Raw genomic sequence first — 18,255 nt, forward strand, 5'->3', positions numbered from 1 at the left:
TTTAGCATGTATATCTGGGTCGGGAAAACTTTCTTTACATGCATGCCAGCAAAGCCACTAGACTAGATGAATTGCGCTATAATGGTGACAAACTTGTTATGGCCTACATGGTGCTCTGCTGTTGGTACAGCTTCAACAGCAGTCCCAACACCATACCACCGCGACACCTGGATATCAGCAGACTTAAACAAATGTGGTTTCTACTGACAATTGAGATGTACAAACTATGGCATAAGGGGACAACGAGCTTGTACGAGGCAATCTGTAATTTCGATTAAGACATTAATGAGTGCGCTAGGACGGACGTAGTCAATATAACCATTTGTTCAGCACTTTTGAAATGTACAGCGACAATTCATAACATGGGCTCATGGTCTACTAACAGCTTACACCCCAACATACACGTAGTATTACTTTCTGAGCTACAGTATACATATCGCTCTGGCATATCACATCATTTATGCATTTATACAAGATATTTTTGGACTCGCCTTGCTGTGCTCCCTTGAACAGGAAGGTGATGCTTTGCTCCTTTGTGGGAACATTTTGTCATCAAAGTCTGGTATTCTCTTGATTTATGGTGCTTTCAAGATAACTTGGGGGGGGGGACGGACAAGGTCGAATCATGATGACGTAAGGAATCTTCAGGTTGGAGCTCTCGAAAGAGGCCCTTGCAATTCCGATTTGGATTAATGTTCAAAATGTATTTTCCCCATTCTGAGCTTGTTTTCTTCCAATTCACAGTTGTCTTGAACTCACTGAAGTCAGAGATTTCCAGGTTTTGAGTGTGGCAGACGTCATGCTGGATTGACAGCATGGCCAATGTTGAATGTTTATCATTTTAAGCTTGGAAAAGAGACCCTTAAACCCAGACTTGGACCACACAGCCACTCCACTGAATAGCAGGCTAATGATTGCTTTGCAATGCTTGCAGTTAGGCACTGATTGTTGAATTTGCGATTTCCAACTGTTGTAATGTTCTCTTCATATGACAAGGATTGAAAAGGATTTGCCAGTAGATGTCGACTTGATTCATGATGATGACTGCTAGCTAAGATTTTGAAAGTATCAGTCCAATCAAAGCTACTGTACATATGTGATTTGACATCATTTTATTTGTGGCCAATGACCTTGAGCCGCCTTGGTTGGGTTCTTCTAATGTAACTCTATGGCAGCACCCAAGGGGCTTGAGTTTTCGAGCATTACCCATAGATGTCGCAGTGACGTAGTGTCCACATGACTGACTGAACACTGAGCCAATCACGGTGCAACTAAAGAACATTACCAACCCCAACGCTACGTATTGTCCACTGGCTGCCACGGAAGGCACTGAGCTCGGCTGAAACAACTGCATTTTCGAGCTGCCTTAAGTCAAAAAGAGACCAAGTTTGTATGCAGCTTTATTAACTCAACGATTATTATTACTTTTGCATTGTTTGCAAACTGATGTGACGTATTAATGCCAAATCAACATGCAAAACAGGCACACAAAAAAGAGTGGTCGCCACTGCTCCCAGTACAGTGTTAGGCCTGGTCTGTACGTACCATAGAAGCCTGTATCCCAGTACAGTATTATACCTGGCCAGTACAGTACACTATAAGGCCGTGTGTCAGATGTGACACTTTTAAAATGTAGCGTGGGCAGTACTTCAGTAGTTTATTTGAGCTGCTGTGCACCGAGTGAGAAATCATAGAGCTCTGCTTTCATTACCCTGCACCTTGCTCACCCCAGCCATGTTTACATTTTCTAAATTAAACACCTTTTTATTGAGTTCAGTTTTCCAGTAGCTTTTCAAAACGCTGAAGGGACTTAGACAGACGGGGGGGACGACGAACCATGTCGTTTTATAAATGCCAGCGACTGTTGATATTAAAACATTGTAAAAAAAAAAATGGTGAACCTCCATAAAATATAAAGAGAGCTTTTGAATGTGTTAATTGGAGTGGTTCAGGCGGCTAATATCGATGCTTCTGCTCTCGTCTGAGGTTAGCAGGGCTGTCTGGTGCTTGACCAATATCATGTTCACCACAAGTCACTGTACAAGACTGGAGGAAATATTTCATTGAAATTATAAATTCTTGTTCAAGTTTTAATATACACCGTGCCTTCAGAAAGTATTCACAACCCTTGACTTTTCCCACATTTTGTTACAGCCTGAATTTGAAATTGATTAAATGTATATGTATTTTTTTGCCTCACTGGCCTATACACAATACACCATAATGTCAGTGGAATTGTTGTTTTTATTTTGAACAAATGAATGAAATGAATTACTAAAGAAAAGCTGAAATGTCTTGAGTCAATAAGTATTCAGCCCCTTTATTGCAAGCCTAAATACGTTCAGGAGTAAAACATTGCTTCAGTTCCATGTACTCTTATTGTGTCTAATAGTGTTTAACATGAATTTTGAATAACTTCCTCATCTCTGTACCTCACATATAATTGTCTGTAAGGTCCCTCAGTCGAGCAGTGACTTTCAAACACAGATTCTACCACAAAGACCAGGGAGGTTTTCCAATGCCTCATGAAGAGCACCTATTGGTAGATGGGTAAACATAAAAAAGCAGACGCTGAATATACCTTTGAGCATGGTGAAGTCATTAATTACACTTTAGATGGTGTATCAATACACCCAGTCACTACAAAGATACAGGTGTCCTTCCGAACTCTGTTGCCAGAGAGGAAAAACCGCTTAGGTCAATGGTAACTTTTTAAAAACAATTTAGAGTTGTATGGCTGTGATGGAGGAAAACTGAGGATGAATGAACAACATTGTAGTTACTCCACAATACTGACCTAATTGAGTGAAAAGGAGGATGCCTGAACAGAATAAAAATATTCCAAAACATACATCCTGTTTGCAACAAGGCACTAAAATAATACTGCAAAAAATTGTGGCAAAGCAATTCACTTTTTTTTTTCCTGAATACAACACATTACGGAGTACCGTTCTCTATATTTTCAAGCATAGTGGTGGCTGCATCATGTTATAGGTATGCTTGTAATCATTAAAGACGAGATTTTTTTCAGGATATAAAAGAAACAGAACGGAGCTCAGCACAGGTAAAATCCTAGAGGAAAACCTGGTTGTCTGCTTTCCACCAGACACTGAGGGACAAATTCACCTTTCAGCAGTACAATAACCTAAAACACAAGGCCAAATCTACACTGGAGTTGGTTACCAGGAAGACATTGAATGCTCCTGAGTGGCAGAGTTACAGTTCTGACTTTAAATATGCTTGAAAATCTATGGCATGACCTGAAAATGGTTGTCTAGCGATGATCAACAACCAATTTGACAGAACTTAAAGAATTTCTGAAAACAATAATGTGCAAATGTTTCACAATCCAGGTGTGTAAAGCTCTTAGACGTACCAAGAAAGACTCACAGCTGTATTCTCTGCCAAAGGTGCTTCTATTTACTTATGTAAATTAGATTTATATATTTCATTTTCAATACATTTTAATAAACATGTTTTCACTTTGTCATTATGGGGGATTGCGTGTAGATGGGTGAGACGTTTGTATTTAATCCATTTTGAATTCAGGCTGTAACACAACAGAATGTGGAATAAGTCAAGGGGTATGAATACTTTCTGAAGGCTCTGTAAGCCAGCAGCATCCCTCCTACACTGCCCTGAAATCATATTTTCCTCTGTTGGTCCGGTGTTCAACCTCCTAAGCTGATCTAAGATCATCTTTCTTTCCTGTTGGTTCAGTGTTGAACGGCCCCAGCAAGGCGCCCCGAGACAGCCCCAAGCCCAGAGGGAAGGAGTGGGTGCAGGTGAGAGAGCGCAGTGAGAGAGCCGAGGCCCGGAGGGAGCAGGCCCTCAGCCAGCTAAAGGCTACAGCCAGGGGCCACACTACCAACGGACTAACCCACAGGAGGGCCGCAGAGGAGCTCAGCAAGCAGGTACTGTATCATACTTCATCCATGCCTGAACAGTATGCTTCGTTGATTTGGCTAATATGTAACTCTCATGGTCATAAAGATGGCTGACCAGCATGCCTCCGTAGCCACCAGGCGCGTGATTAAAGAGCAGACATTATCGTCATTAGAAGAGCAGTAATGTGTTATGATAAAAAAAAAGATTATACATTAATAGAGTAACATGATAGCAGCATGCTCAGTGTTGTGTGAAATCCCTGAGCTCCTCTCCTCCCTTTGTCTCCGTGTAATGATTGTATTTCAGTCTGCTACTATATTTAGTACTGAGGCTGGGTTGTGAAAGCTGCCTTCCTGTCCAAGACGTTCTGTTGGTTTAAAATAGCTCTAAGGAGGAGAGGTCGGGAGGAGGATGGAGAGTAACTTTGACTCGGCTCAAAAAGCACATTGTGCTTCTGACAACTGCATGAACTAATCAGAATGGAGTGCTGGGGGCTTTGCCTCGTCAGAGAGGGTAGCATCAAGACTAGCAGCTCCCCCAGACGGCCAGCAGACGTGGCCGAGCCACGCTGTCTCATGTTGATGCCGGGCCTGTCGGTTTTAAGTGCCGCCAACTGACTAATTAAGGAACAATGAATCTCAATGAGCAGGGGAGAGCCAAGACAAACTACGCTCAAGTTATTGGCCTTTGTTCTATCCCCCTCCTTCTGCCCTCCTCTCTCTGCTTTCGCTCTCTCCTTCTGATTACCCCCCCCCCCCCTCTCTCTCCTTACTCTTTACCTCTGTTCATGTGTTATGCTGGCAGATTTACCATCCTTGGCAACAGAGCTCCAATCATTTTAAGGTATTAGCATTTTGTGTTTTCTGATATTAACTGTGAGTGCAGCAGCAGGCTGATGTCCAATCCCCTGGCCGAAAGCATCAGGATCCCTTATCTGTGGAAGGAAATCAGCCATAGGTTAAATTCTTATCATACAAGAACCCAATGGCCCTGTTGTATAGCAGTTCGAGTAAGCCAGAGTCATGATGTTCGATGAGATCCAAACTGAGGAATGTTAATTGCGCAGGAATATTGGGTTGCTGCTCCGGTATCCCGTTGACCTTTCTGTCTCAGTTTAAAAGTCAATATTCTGAAGGCTATTCATGAAGACGAAGGCCACATCTTTTCAGCTATCACATTGGTGGGTTTGTTTGTTTGTTTGTGTGTCTGTTTCTCTAAGCATTGGAAGGGTGACGTTTCCAGCTCCTCTTCCTGATCCAGTCTGTTTGTTGAGATGGATCCAGTCTGTTCCTATAAGCAGCTGAGTTGCAGATGTTCCATGTGAATCTTCTCGCCATCCTGCAGATTGGCTATAGCACCACATGATGTCATCCTGGCCCATCCCCCGCCACCCCCCCCTCTTCCCACTCACGTGTGACCAAAATCCACTTCAGAGGGTTGGCTGTGTTTCTGTTCTCGTTCTCTCTCCCCCTCTCACCTCTGTTTCCGGCACTGAATTTTCTCCTTCGTTCTCACCAGTCTTTTGGTGCTTTCTACAGTAACATGGGGCCTTCTCCTGCTCCATGGGGCTGGGATGTAGCCTGTCTTCTCTCTCCCTCTCCTCTTTTCTCTCCTCTGCCTGGGACCAGACTATTACAGTGCAAGGCCAGGGCTCACGTGCACACCAACCCTCAAGGCTTGTGCATCAGCACTGTGCCCGTGAGCTCTCTAGTGGTGAAACTAAAGTAGACCACCACCCAGCCCGCTGTGCCTTCTTGTCAGCATATCTGTTCAGTCACAGTTGGCCGACTGGCTTTCTGTTTCTATTACTTTGGTCTTCGAGGCCAAACGGATGAGTTTGACCCCAAAGGAAGGTGTTTAAATTCTGCAGACGGAAGTCTTGAGAGTCTTATTTAATCTTTGGTTATGACCCTGACCTTCTAGAGTTCTAGAATTTGATGTGTTTGTTGGTTCTTTGCGTTATGTTTCGAGCTGCTGGTAGATGTCACGCTGCGTTTAGACATCATCACTCTGGCCTGCCGGGGCGACGCCGTTCTTTCTCTCTCAAAAATACAAGGGGCTTTTATTGGCATGCGAAACGTGTTTACATTGCCTAAGCAAGTGAAATAAATGAAAGTTATAACTCAAAACCGATTAGTAACATTGCACTCTAAGGTTTGAAAATGATAGACATTTCAAGTGTTATATTATCCGCTATGTACAGTGTGTTAGCAATGTGCAAATAGTTGTAGTATGAATAGTAGGCGACGATAAATAAACAAATTATTGGTTGTATTTACAATGTTTGTTTGTTTGCTTCACTGGTTGCCATTTTTCTCATGGCAACGGGACACATCTTGCTGCTGTGATTGCACACTGAACAGATATGGGAGTTGATCAATGTTTTTTTTTTTTTTTTTTTTTTTTTTTTTTTTATTCATTGTGGGTCCATAGGATCTGTGGGAAATGTGTATCTCCTAAGGTGGTCATACATTGGACAGGAGGTTAGGAAGTGCAGCTCAGTTTCCACCTCATTTTGTGGGCAGTGTGCACAAAGACTGTCTTCTCTTGAGAGCCAGGTCTGACTATGGCGGCCTCTCTCAATAGCAATGGATTTTCTTAATTTTGCGTCAGTCACTGTGGTCAAATATGCTGTTTTTTGTTGTTGATTCTTTCCAGTGTCAATTAGATATCTTTTTGCCTTTTTCATAATTTGTTTGGGTCAAATTGTGTTGCTGTCCTGGGGCTCTGTGGGGTCTTTGTGAACAGAGCCCCAGAACCAGCTGGCTGAGGGGCCTCTTTTCTCGGTGGATCTCTCTGTAGGTGATGGAATGTGTAGGCATTCTGTGTGTCTCTCATCTCCTCTCTCTCTGTCGCCTCTCGCTGTCAACTCCCCTCTCTCTCTCCCCTCCCTTCTCCCCCCTCTCACTCTCCATCCTCTGTATTTTTCCACTGTTGGAGTGGAAGGGGACAGGTTTGATGAAGGGGGTCACATTTCACTCTTCTTATCTTTTAATAGCCTCTCTTTGTGCTGGCTGCACCTGATAGGAATACAATACAGCTGCGGCCCTGCTTCAAACGCAGCCGTCAAGCCTGCTGTCACCTCCCTCTGGCACCTCGCTGGTTCGATAACGCCATCCTCTCATCTCCTCTGCATAGTTCGCTTACAGCAGGGCCCTTTAGTTTCACTTACAACAGGGTGCTACTCAAACGGACAGGGATGTAGTGGGAAGAACAGCAGAGCAGCTAGTGGGGTCTAAGCAGAAAGCTGGTGTCCAGCTGCCAGAAACCCCAAATGTATCCATCCCAGGGTCTCAGTCCAGACATCCCCTCTGTTTTGACTACACACAACTTTTCCATTTTACTACACACACACACACACACACACACACACACGTACGTATATGAACATGAATGACGTTTGTTCCCATTCAGGTTGATGCTAGTCTGTATCATGTTCTGGGGCAGGGTGGTTTAGGGGCAGCACTAAAACTAGGGCGAGTAAAAAAACATGACGGGAGAGAGGGAACTGAGAGTCGACTCTGCTTCTTCCACTGGTGGGTCTGGGTGGCTTTATTCCCCCAGCTGCCATTAGCCAGTGAGGTCCTCGATGTAACCCAAACTACCTACATTAGAGCTCACATGTTCAGCAGGGGTTCTCAGATCTGCAAAAAAATAAAAACGTATTTTCGCCGTTAAAGAAACCATACCAAATAAAACTGGCTTTCTGCTGGGATGGGGTTTCAAGTAGTAACCCGTTTTGTACATACAGCAGTTGGCTCTGAAGTGAACCTCACTCTCCATGTTAGGGCAGGGATGGCTTTTTCATCTGTTGAAGCTGATACTGATCTGTTTTTTGCCCTGTGAGGAGTGTTTGTCTATAACTAGCTGATTTGAAAGTACAGCAACCCTGTATAGGCTTTAATGAATGGCAGCAATTTCCGCATAGCATTTAGTTCTAACCCTAACTCTTTACTTTTATAGCTGTTTCAGCGAGTTAATGTTTGCTTGGAGTTTTACTTCAATGTCAAGCGCCAGCTCCTGAGAGTGTTAGTGCAGTCAGTCTGTGTTCTATGTTGCTGCACTACAGTATGTGAATAAACAACTCCATGTTTCTGGTCTCTCTCTCTCTCTTGCCTCCCACTCTCAGGTCTCTAAAGTGAACGGAGTCACACGGGCGTCCCAGACAGGCATGCACACGGCCGGTGCCAAAAAACCGAAAGACTTCAGACTGCCGTCCAAAACTGTGAATGGCCTCGTCACATACACCAAAGGAAAACGAGAAATGGTCAAGAAAACCAAACTGAACAAGCGCAAACACAGCACTGCTGCTACCCATAGAGCCCATAGCAACAATCGCCACCACAACCACCTCCAGCGCCACCAGCGACTCCCCCTCTCCAACTCAGGAAAAGCCCAGAATAGCAAAGCAAAAACAAGCAAACAGGTGCTATTATCCAATGGGGTGCACAAGGTGACCAACGGGGGCGGAATGCGCTTCAACGGGCACCTCTGTGCCAAGCAGGAGGTGGGCAGGCAGGGGCGCGAGGGACTGAGGAACTCCAAGCGGAGGCTGGAGGTGGCGGTGGCTGCCATCGGGGCGGTGGCTGACTCCCAGGGTCAGCTGGTCATCCTGGAGACTAACCCCAACCGTAAGAAGACCAAACAGAACCAGAGCAGCCCCCTGGACGGTAAGACCAAGCACCAGACCAGCCCTCTGGAGACACGCAGTAAGAAAGCGTGTCAGGGCAAGGCCTCGGTCCCTAACGGACACATCGTCATGGAAACCACCCCTCCCCCCTCCCTGCTAGCCCCACCCCCTCCCTCCACACCACTAGCCAATCCAGAGCCAGGGCGTCAGCGGCCCAAGCGGGCGTCAGCCGGCAAGTTGATGTTCATCAGACAAGCACAGCACCGGGCGCAGGCTGCCTCTAACCCTAACCACACCCACACCCTTAACCGCTCAACTACCTCAGAGTCGCCTGGCCACACCCCTGGCCACACCCCTCACAAACCAGCAGAGCCCCGGCCTGACAGGGAGTGGGAAAGGGAGAAGGAGCGGGATAAAGAGAGGGAGAGGGTGGAGAGGAGCAGGGCGAGCTGGGCAGCATTGGGTGAGGCACCAGAGTTCTGTCCCACCCAGCGGGAGTTCCAGGACCCCCTGGTGTACCTGGACTCTGTGCGGGAGGGGGCGGAGCCCTGCGGACTGTGTCGGGTGGTTCCCCCGGCTGACTGGCGCCCAGAGTGCAAACTGAACGATGAGATGCGCTTTGTGACCCAGGTGCAGCGCATCCACAAGCTAGGCCGTCGCTGGGGCCCTAACGTACAGAGGCTAGCCTGCATCAAGAAGCACCTCAAATCTCAGGGCATCACCATGGAAGACCCCCCACTCATCGGTGAGTCTGACTGTCCATACTTTACCAGCAACACTACCCTAACACTGGTCATCAGTTAGTCTGACAGTCAGACACACTCACATAGGCTGGACGACTGTCGCAAAACGGACCTCTTTAGCAAACATCACAAAAATTGGGTATCGACATTATTGACAATCCAATAAAATGTTTGTTGCATTCCACCAAACGTATCTGGTATTTATACTGTGAGGTCAATATCAGTGTTCAGATGTGGCCTGTATGTCTGAGACAATATAACTATACCCAGCAGCTTGTCTGTCATTTTAGATTTCTCACTCAGCAGCTTGATGTGTTTTAAACAGCCTCTAGCCCAGTCAGTCTATATGGCTGAAATAAATGTTTACTGAATCGGTTTGAGAATACGGTCCAAATTTGTAGTGCTATCATACTACTGCACTGTTGGCGCGAGGAACACAAGAATTTCGCTACACCCGCAATAACATCTGCTAAATATGTGTATGTGACCGATTTGATCATTACTGTAGGAGTGTTAAACTCATGGCCATAGACCCTAACCCATCTCTCTCTCCCCAGGCAGCTGTGGGTTTAGGGTTAACTCTATCTGACTCCATCGATCTGTCTCTTCCCCCCAGGTGGCTGCGAGGTGGACCTAGCTCGGTTCTTCCAGCTAATTAATGACATGGGCGGCATGCAGCAGGTTATGGACCTGAAGAAGTGGAGTAAACTGGCTGATCTGCTGCGGATCCCCAAATCAGCCCAGGACCGGCTGGCCAAGCTGCAGGAGTCCTACCTCCAGTACCTGCTGTCCTATGACTCTCTGTCCCTAGAGGAGCACCGGCGCCTGGAGAGGGAGGTGCTGCAGGAGAAGGAGGGCCTGGAGCGCCGCAGGGGGCCCCTGGAGGGCCACACAGAGAGGAGCCTGACCCTGCCACGCTACGAGCCCAAGAACGGGCTGGTCGGCAGTCTGGTGCAGCACAGCAACGGTCAGCTGTGCAGCCGGCTGAAGGAGCTGGACAGTCAGCAGCTCAAGGTGGGACGCCGGAGGCTGTTCTCTCAGGAAAAGAGGAATGGGGAAATGACACAGCAGGAGGAAGATGAGGAGGAGGAGAAGGGGGTTCTCAGCGACCAGCACAAGTGTATTTACAAGGTGATGCAAGGGCAACAACTTTGCACATCCTTTTTAAATTAGTGTTTTTGTTCATTACTCTCATGCTCTGCTCATGCTACAAGGCAAACCTGGTAGTGTAGCTCCAGTCTTCCTGTTTGTCTGCCTGCTCTGTTCTGTTCGAGCTGATGGAATGTAGGTCAATGCTGAGCTGGGTGAAATGTACCCACAGACACCAGGCCACACTGCCTCTCTACTCAACATCGTTCTGATCTGCCTCTGTTACCCCTGCCCAGACATCGACACACACACACACACACACACACCACAGCTCCGTGACCCAGATGTTGCCCCTGCGGCTCTTCTCATGGAAGAGCCTGAGTGTGATGTTGTTTCTAACCGTCTCCTTCCTCTGAACCTGCTGTGTGTCTGATCATGGCATCTCGAACACTGTTCGAGTCTGGATTCCATTTCAATCTCTTCCCTCTTTTTCTTGTAATCAAATCCCCAACACAAGCAGACCCATGAGATGTGAGTTCAGTACAGTAACCTAGCTCTCACATAGAAGAGGTTAAATCCAGGGACGGTACAGGCAGATTTATAGACTATCAACACCCCTCCATTCTGAGGTGTCCCGGCGAAGGTTATTATTAACTACAGTCAAGCTCGGAAACTTTCAGGACAGACATGCAGCTGCAGAGACTTGCAATACAGTCTGTGCCTTTCAGGGTACCTGACTTTGTTTGATGCTAGCTGTACTGTCCTGATGTGGCTCCTCTTGTTGCAGGGTAAATCTGTATCGCTCACCAACTTCTTCAGGATAGCCAGGAACACCATGATCATGTGCTTTAACAAAGAGCCTGGGGCTGCTGAGGTCGAGGTAAGAATGGAACTAGTCTCAATCCCTACTGGCCTTCATGTAGAGGTCAGCTCACTACTGTAGCATTCCATTGACCTCCATTTATTAGTCACTGTACATTTTTGTTTTGTTCAGTATGCAGATTTATCTATCACTTCTCCTATTTTTCTTCCTTTACAGCAAGAATACTGGAGGATAGTGGAGCAGAGGCACTGCCATGTGGCAGTGCATTATGGGAAAGTGGACACCAACACACACGGAAGTGGCTTCCCCGTGGGAAAGTCAGAGCCATTTTCTAAGTAAGAACCCAATGTCATCACACCCTAAACACAGTAATACGTGGCGTAATAACCATAGAGTTAAAAAATATATCTCTTGACTGGCCACTGTGTAATGACTGTTCTTCTCTCTGCTTCAGACATGGATGGAACCTCACTGTCCTCCCTAATAATTCTGGATCCATTCTGCGGCATCTTGGAGCTGTGCCCGGTGAGATTTCCAACCCGTCATCCTCACCCCTGAGGCACACGTCTTTCTGAGACAATGTGATGCCTGTTGTGGTGTCTGCTATGTAAAAACGGACTTTTCTCTCCCCGTAGGGGTCACCATTCCTTGGCTGAACATTGGCATGGTCTTTTCTACCTCATGCTGGTCTCGAGACCAAAACCGCCTTCCATACATTGATTACTTACACACTGGTGCTGACTGCATTTGGTAAGTATCCCAACATGACCACCGCTGGGTCTCTCTTCCTCCTCACAGGTACATGTGTACTGTATAAAGACATTACAAAGATGTGTGGTTTTTCTAAGGTGACATGAAATACGTGATATAAAACATAATGCCATTGATAACTCTGATCAGACTTGTAATTAGCTGATCAAATTCCACCTTCATTGAACACACGCCAGTCTTTTGAAAATATGTTTTGATGCCACAGTGGCTCCCATTAAAGCTACATTTTACTTAGAACAAGAAATGACTGGGTGGCAGCGAAAGCCACAGGCGTTAGCGTGTTGTGTATTGACCTGTTATGAAGGCAATGTTTAATCTCTTTGCATTAGCCCAACTTGAATGTAATGGTAATGAAGGGTTTGAGAAAGGGCGGTGGCTCTAGACATCCACCAGCCAAACCCCTCCCTCCCCATGTGCGCTACCTGCCCATTGGTGGTGACACAGGTGAGTAGAAATGTGCTAGGAGGTTCCTGAGATGAAGGCAAGTCCTAATCATCATAATTGACTGCCTGATATCTTGAAGTATGAATGTTTCACTCATCTTTTCATTCTGTCTGAATGTCCGAAAGTTACAGGAAGTGCTAATTTGGGATGCGCTAGGACAAGCATAAGTCTGTTACACTATTCCCAGAGTACTTAGTTTTCCAGTGAATGTTAAAAAGAGGTCTCATTCTAATATGCAATCAACATCCTCCATTTGACAGATGAAACCACAGACAGACAGCTCTACCTGCAGTCTGTCTACAGGCTATGACACCCACAGGAAAGCCACCTCTTTAGGATCTCATTCTCGCTCTCAATCTTTCTCTAACCTTTTGAGGCAGAGCGTAAGCACAGACCGACCTAACTCTGACTGTTCAAAGCTGAGGGGTTACACAGCACAGCCGATGTCCAGCATAACACACACTCTTACATGAGCCTGATTGGTCCTCTCTCGCCCTACCAGGTATTCTATTCCTGCTGAGGAGAAGGTGAAGCTTGACAAGGTGGTTCACACACTGCTGCAGGCCAACGGGACCCCTGGGCTGGAGATGCTGGAGAAGAACATCATGATCTCTCCAGAGGTGCTTTGTCGAGAGGGTATCAAGGTCCACCGCACGGTCCAGCAGAGCGGTCAGTTCGTGGTCTGCTTCCCCGGGACCTTTGTGTCCAAGGTCTGCTGTGGCTACAGTGTGTCGGAAACTGTGCATTTTGCCACCCCCCAGTGGATGAACCTGGGATATGAGGCTGCGAAGGTGAGTCTGAAGCCGGAGCTACCAGCATGTGGCCATTTAGAGACATAGCTCATTGTCTGCCACAGTGTCTCTATTTATTTTTGATTTAACCAGGCAAGTCAGTTAAGAACAAATTCTTATTTTACAATGACTGCCTACCACGGCCAAACCCTCCCCTAACCCGCCCTATGGGACTCCAGATCACGGTTGTGATATAGCCCGGGATCGAACTAGGGTCTGTATTAACGCCTCTAGCACTGAGATGCAGTGCCTTAGACCGCTGCGCCACTCGGGAGCCCTAGCCTAACCCTGTTCCTGGAGAGCTACTGCGTCCTGTAGGTTTTGGCTTCAAATGTAATTTAGCACACCTGATTCTAATAATTAGGTGGTTGATAAGATTAATCCGGTTAGTTCCGACTGGGGTTGGAGCTGAAACCTACAGGAGGGTATTGTAGCTTTCCAGGGACAGGGTTAGGCAGCACTGCTCTACAGTCCTTACAGGTTTTTGTTCCTGTTGATTAGTGTAGTGTCATGTGTAATCTGGTTGATACAAAAGGCTGTAGGATATTCTGTCAATGTTCTGTGTTAACGCAGTGTCTCTCTGCCTTCCCACTTGTAGGACCTGAAATGCCGGCACATAGCCAAACCCTTCTCCATGGAGAAGTTACTCTACCAGATCGCCACGGCCGAATCCAAACGCGAGAACGGGCACATTCTGACTACGATCTCCGCCCTTCTCAAAGACCTCAGGTCGGTAGCCATGGAAACCGGGCACATCAAAACATGAATGCTGTCACGGCCTTGTTCTTCATCCTCTGTTGCCATGCCAGTATGATCATAGACATAGCTCAGTCGAACTGTGCTCAAAGCCAAGTTGAAAATATCCCAAAATCTTCTGTTTCAAATACACTCCATGATTTAATGGGTGGGCTTTCTGTCTACGTACGTCAGGGCGGAAAGACTTTTAGATAGTACTGTTTGCTGTACTGAGCTTTAATCACAACGTTGTGAATTGTCGTGTTCTGGATCACTGAGTTGTTGCTCCGCTCTAATAGGAACATAGAGATGAGACAGCGGCAGGAACTGTACGAGGCAGGGCTTCTGTCCTCTGCCCGCTACGGAACACATGATAACAGCCTGTTGCCCGGTGATGGACGCAAGAAACCCAGGAAGTGGCTGGCGCTGGAGTCGTCAGAGAGACGCTGCCAGACTTGCCAACACCTCTGCTACCTGTCCATGGTGAGAGCTGGCCCATGGGGAATAGTGTTAGGGTTCATTTGGGTCGGGACTAGAGCTGGTGCTGGGCAAGTGTGAATGTAGTTAACCACTCCATGTACGGGGCGGCAGGTAACCTCGCGGATACGAGCATTGGGCCAGTAACTAAAAGGTCGCTGGTTTGAATCCATAAGCTGACTTGGTGACAAATCTGTCCATGTGCTCTTGAGAAAGGCACTTAACCCTAATTGCTCCTTTGCGTCGCTCTGGATAAGAGCGTCTGCTAAATGGTTTAAATGTAAAGATGAATTTAGTTTACAATTCCATGAAAAGATGTGTTGAGTTCTGAGTTGTGATGTCCATCCCAGGTGGTCCAGGAGAATGAGAATGTTGTCTTCTGTTTGGAGTGTGCTTTGAGATACGTGGAGAATCACAAGTCCTGCAGAGGCCTCAAGATGATGTATCGTTACGATGAGGTAAGATTCCATCCCAGAAACCCCGGGAACATTCCCAGGACATTAGCTAACATTCCCATTAAGGGCTCTATTCAATTTATCGCTGAAGCGTTACAGATTGCGCGATGGAAAATGATCATAACATTTCTGATTGAACCATCATATGCAGCATTTAACATGAATACTGTCTCTGCCACCGTGGAAACATTGCCTTTTACATTGGGCTTTAAGGCTGAACTTCCACGATACGGATTGAATAGATGCATAAGTTCTAGTTCGGCTTTTATCGAACATTATGATGAGAACATTATTTGAATGTTTTAGATAAAATGTTTTTTTATGTTTTAAATGAAATATCCTTTGAATGTCTTCCTAACATTCACAAAAATGTTGTCCACAACATCTGTAACAACCCGCACAGAACATTCCCCTAAGTTTCTTATGTTTCCAGGTAATGTAATAAATGCGTTCTGGGAACGGTCTTGCAATCAGGTGAATGTTTTATACAAAAATTGTATAATCATCAGCACAACTCTAGACAGTTTTTGTGTCATTAGAATTTTTTGGTTTGCTGGGATGACCCGCTCTTATCTGGGTAGAATTGATCCAGAACCTTCAACAGCGGAGTGGTGTAACGTGCAATGTTTGGATAAATATGATATTTGTTAATTTATAGTGTAGTGTTCATTATAACACACGTTCTGTCTAATTCCTCCATTCTCTGGCTGTGCCCCCCGTGCCCCCCCCCCCCCCCAGGAGCAGATCAACAGCTTGGTGAAGCAGGTGTGTGGTAAGGCCCTGGGGAAGATGGCTGAGAAATGTAACGGTGCAAGCCCCATCAAACCACCACCTAAACGCGGACCCCGGAAGAGAGAGACCGTGGAGGTGTCCCTGTCCCGCCTCTCCTCTTCCCACCTGTCTCCTGCAGCGGTCACATGAGGACGTTAACACCCCCCCACTGCCCCTCATCTTAGTTTGGAGAATCACTGTTGTCCTTTTTTTAAAGAAAGAAAAAATATAATGCCCCAAATCTCCCACGCAACCTTACTATGACAAACTACCCCACCCACCCCCTTACTATGACAAACTACCCCACCCACCCCCTTACTATGACAAACTACCCCACCCACCCCCTTAGTATGGCAAACTTGTGAAAGCAAGCAGTCTTTTTTTTGCACTAGCACGGAAAATGTTTTCTGAGGGTGTGGGGGATGTTAGCATTAATTGAAACGTTCACAGGTAAATGTTGTGCCCCTTTCACTGCCCCCCCCCCCAATGTGTGCAGTCAGACCCATCGCCATCTGTCACTCAACTGTGAACAAAGGGATGAGTGGAGAAGGTGCTCCTTTCTTCATTTTATTGAAATGACACAAGTAGAACCCAAAGTTCTCATCTTTAGTTTATGAAGATGAGTTATTTTTATTCTCCTCTGCCTGCAGAAGCTCCTGTTGTTCAGGGCCTGTTGCTCCCTAACCCACGCCAGGTAGAACTTGAAAGGCAGATGTGTTTTGGCTGGCTTGTTTTATTTGGGATTTTAGCTTTGATTTTTAGATTTTGAGGAAGTCTTCTGTGTTTATTTTGTCATCGTTGTTTCCTTTTTCTTTGTTACTTGTGGAACTAGTGGTGCCATGGCTGTATGTCAGAAACACAGCCTGGGGTGCCATGGCTGTATGTCAAACGGACCAAGGTGCCATGGCTGTATATCAGAAATACAGACGTCGGTGTCTCTGTAGTAGGAGGGAGGCCTCCTTCACTAGCAAGTGAAAACTGTGCCTGATGCTCAACAAAGAGATCCATTGTTTTTGGTGCTGTTGGTTATTATTACTGTATAACAATACAAAAGAAAGGTGGGGTGCTGGCTAACTGCTAGCCCCTTCTCCCACAGGGCGGTAGCCTCTAGGCTCTCCTCTCCCATAGGGTTAGGGTTCTCGGATCTCCTCTTCTCGATGTGCAATCATGTTAACATTCCATTCTTCCAGTCCTACTGTTTCATCTGTATCAGTTAACATTAATAATTTTATTCTTTTCTATTTTGATTGTGTTTTTGTTCTAATGTGCGAGTAGAGTCACTAGTCAAAGGGTGTGAAATGTGAAATATGGAAATCCAAGTTTATTTTGTTTTGGGGTGTGTATTTTAGGTTTTTCACTTTTTTTCAGATGTATTATGAATTATTTTAGCAGAAGGTCCAACACAACATACATTTTTGTACATAATCCTGTAAATGTCTTTAAATACTCGAGCCTTTTCTGGGGTGAAGGAAGGAAAATGATACCATTTAAAGGTATTACAGGAAGCAAGGGAGGAAGTGCTTGATGAAGAAAAGCCTTACGTTTCAGTTTCTTCATCTGTGTGAGTTTGATGCTTACAGGGTTGCTCTGGTTACGTGTATACATTTTAAGTGCTGCTTACATCACCAAGACAAAGATATGGAGTAGCTATGGCCCCCTAGTTTTTTACAAGTGTTTTTTTTTCCTTTAGCTTTACTTTTTTAAAGAAAAGGGAACATATGTTCACAAAAATGTACTGAAAATTCAACAATGTAGTAGCTCCTCATGTTGCACTGAGCTTGCCAGTGGTGGCTGACAAGGTGATCCTATTATCCAGTTTGTTGGTGGTTGTTGTCCTTTACAGAAGACTGAACTGTTTTAGGAATATTTAATGAAAACCAAGTCGGTCGTTTTCAACAAAAGTGGTTAAGTTTTTATGGCCTTACAATGTATTTTATTCAGATTTCTTTGCAATTTTCTTTTTCTACAGTATAAACTATTGCTCACGGTCTGGCAAGTTAATTTATTAGCACTGCGTCTCCAGCTTTCCTTCCACTTGGAAAGAGTTCATGTTGGTTATATTGCCAGTTTTTTACTTTTGCAGTTTGTACTAAAGGTTTAATAAAAACGTACAGACAATTCACTGTCTTTTCTTTTGAACCTGCGTGTCTGTCGTTGTGGTGTTCTGAAGCTGTCATGTTACGAAACTAGTTAGCCATTCTACAAACAAGTATACTCCATGTCTAGGGGTCCAAGCCTGATACAAGTGTGTGCATTCAGTGTCAAACAAGGGTAAGCGGACAGATGTCTTTAATGTACCCAGGAAACAGTGTACTTACCAGGGTCCAGGGCGAGTTCTGTCCTGACACTAGACGGCCAGCCCTACCAGACCCATTTAAGTTCAAATGGTGATAGCAAAAATGGAAATCTATAAAAGGTGTAATAACAAAAAGGTGTCAAACCAACACTGTAAGACCCAACCAGACCGAGAGGATACTTCGTCCACCTCTCACTCTGCAATAACCTGCCAATCACCCACACCTGTGAGCCATTAGCAGGCAGTGCTGGCGCTTCAAGCAGCTGTATGATATAATCATGTTCTGAAAACATATTCAGGTGTGTACAATGGCCTCTAGTAAAGAAAAGAAACGTACGTAGC

At 45.7% G+C, this 18,255-nt stretch overlaps 1 protein-coding gene across 2 annotated transcripts in view; it reads left to right on the forward strand.

Annotated features, from left to right (window-relative positions):
• LOC135552091 (protein Jumonji-like) overlaps positions 1–17,735 on the forward strand; it is a 90,760-nt gene extending 73,025 nt beyond the window's left edge. For both annotated transcript variants that reach the window (XM_064983488.1, XM_064983489.1), the window contains 12 exons: positions 3,721–3,914; positions 8,018–9,263; positions 9,878–10,392; positions 11,138–11,230; positions 11,390–11,508; positions 11,628–11,698; positions 11,809–11,923; positions 12,891–13,179; positions 13,778–13,908; positions 14,214–14,397; positions 14,742–14,849; positions 15,585–17,735. In XM_064983488.1, coding sequence (XP_064839560.1) covers positions 3,721–3,914; positions 8,018–9,263; positions 9,878–10,392; positions 11,138–11,230; positions 11,390–11,508; positions 11,628–11,698; positions 11,809–11,923; positions 12,891–13,179; positions 13,778–13,908; positions 14,214–14,397; positions 14,742–14,849; positions 15,585–15,767 — 3,248 coding nt within the window. In that variant the 3' untranslated portion in view covers positions 15,768–17,735. The remainder of the gene's footprint in view (positions 1–3,720; positions 3,915–8,017; positions 9,264–9,877; positions 10,393–11,137; positions 11,231–11,389; positions 11,509–11,627; positions 11,699–11,808; positions 11,924–12,890; positions 13,180–13,777; positions 13,909–14,213; positions 14,398–14,741; positions 14,850–15,584) is intronic.
• The last annotated feature ends 520 nt before the right edge of the window (positions 17,736–18,255 follow it).

The sequence above is a fragment of the Oncorhynchus masou genome, chromosome 13 (genome assembly GCF_036934945.1).
Source record: "Oncorhynchus masou masou isolate Uvic2021 chromosome 13, UVic_Omas_1.1, whole genome shotgun sequence".
Lineage (NCBI taxonomy): Eukaryota > Metazoa > Chordata > Actinopteri > Salmoniformes > Salmonidae > Oncorhynchus > Oncorhynchus masou.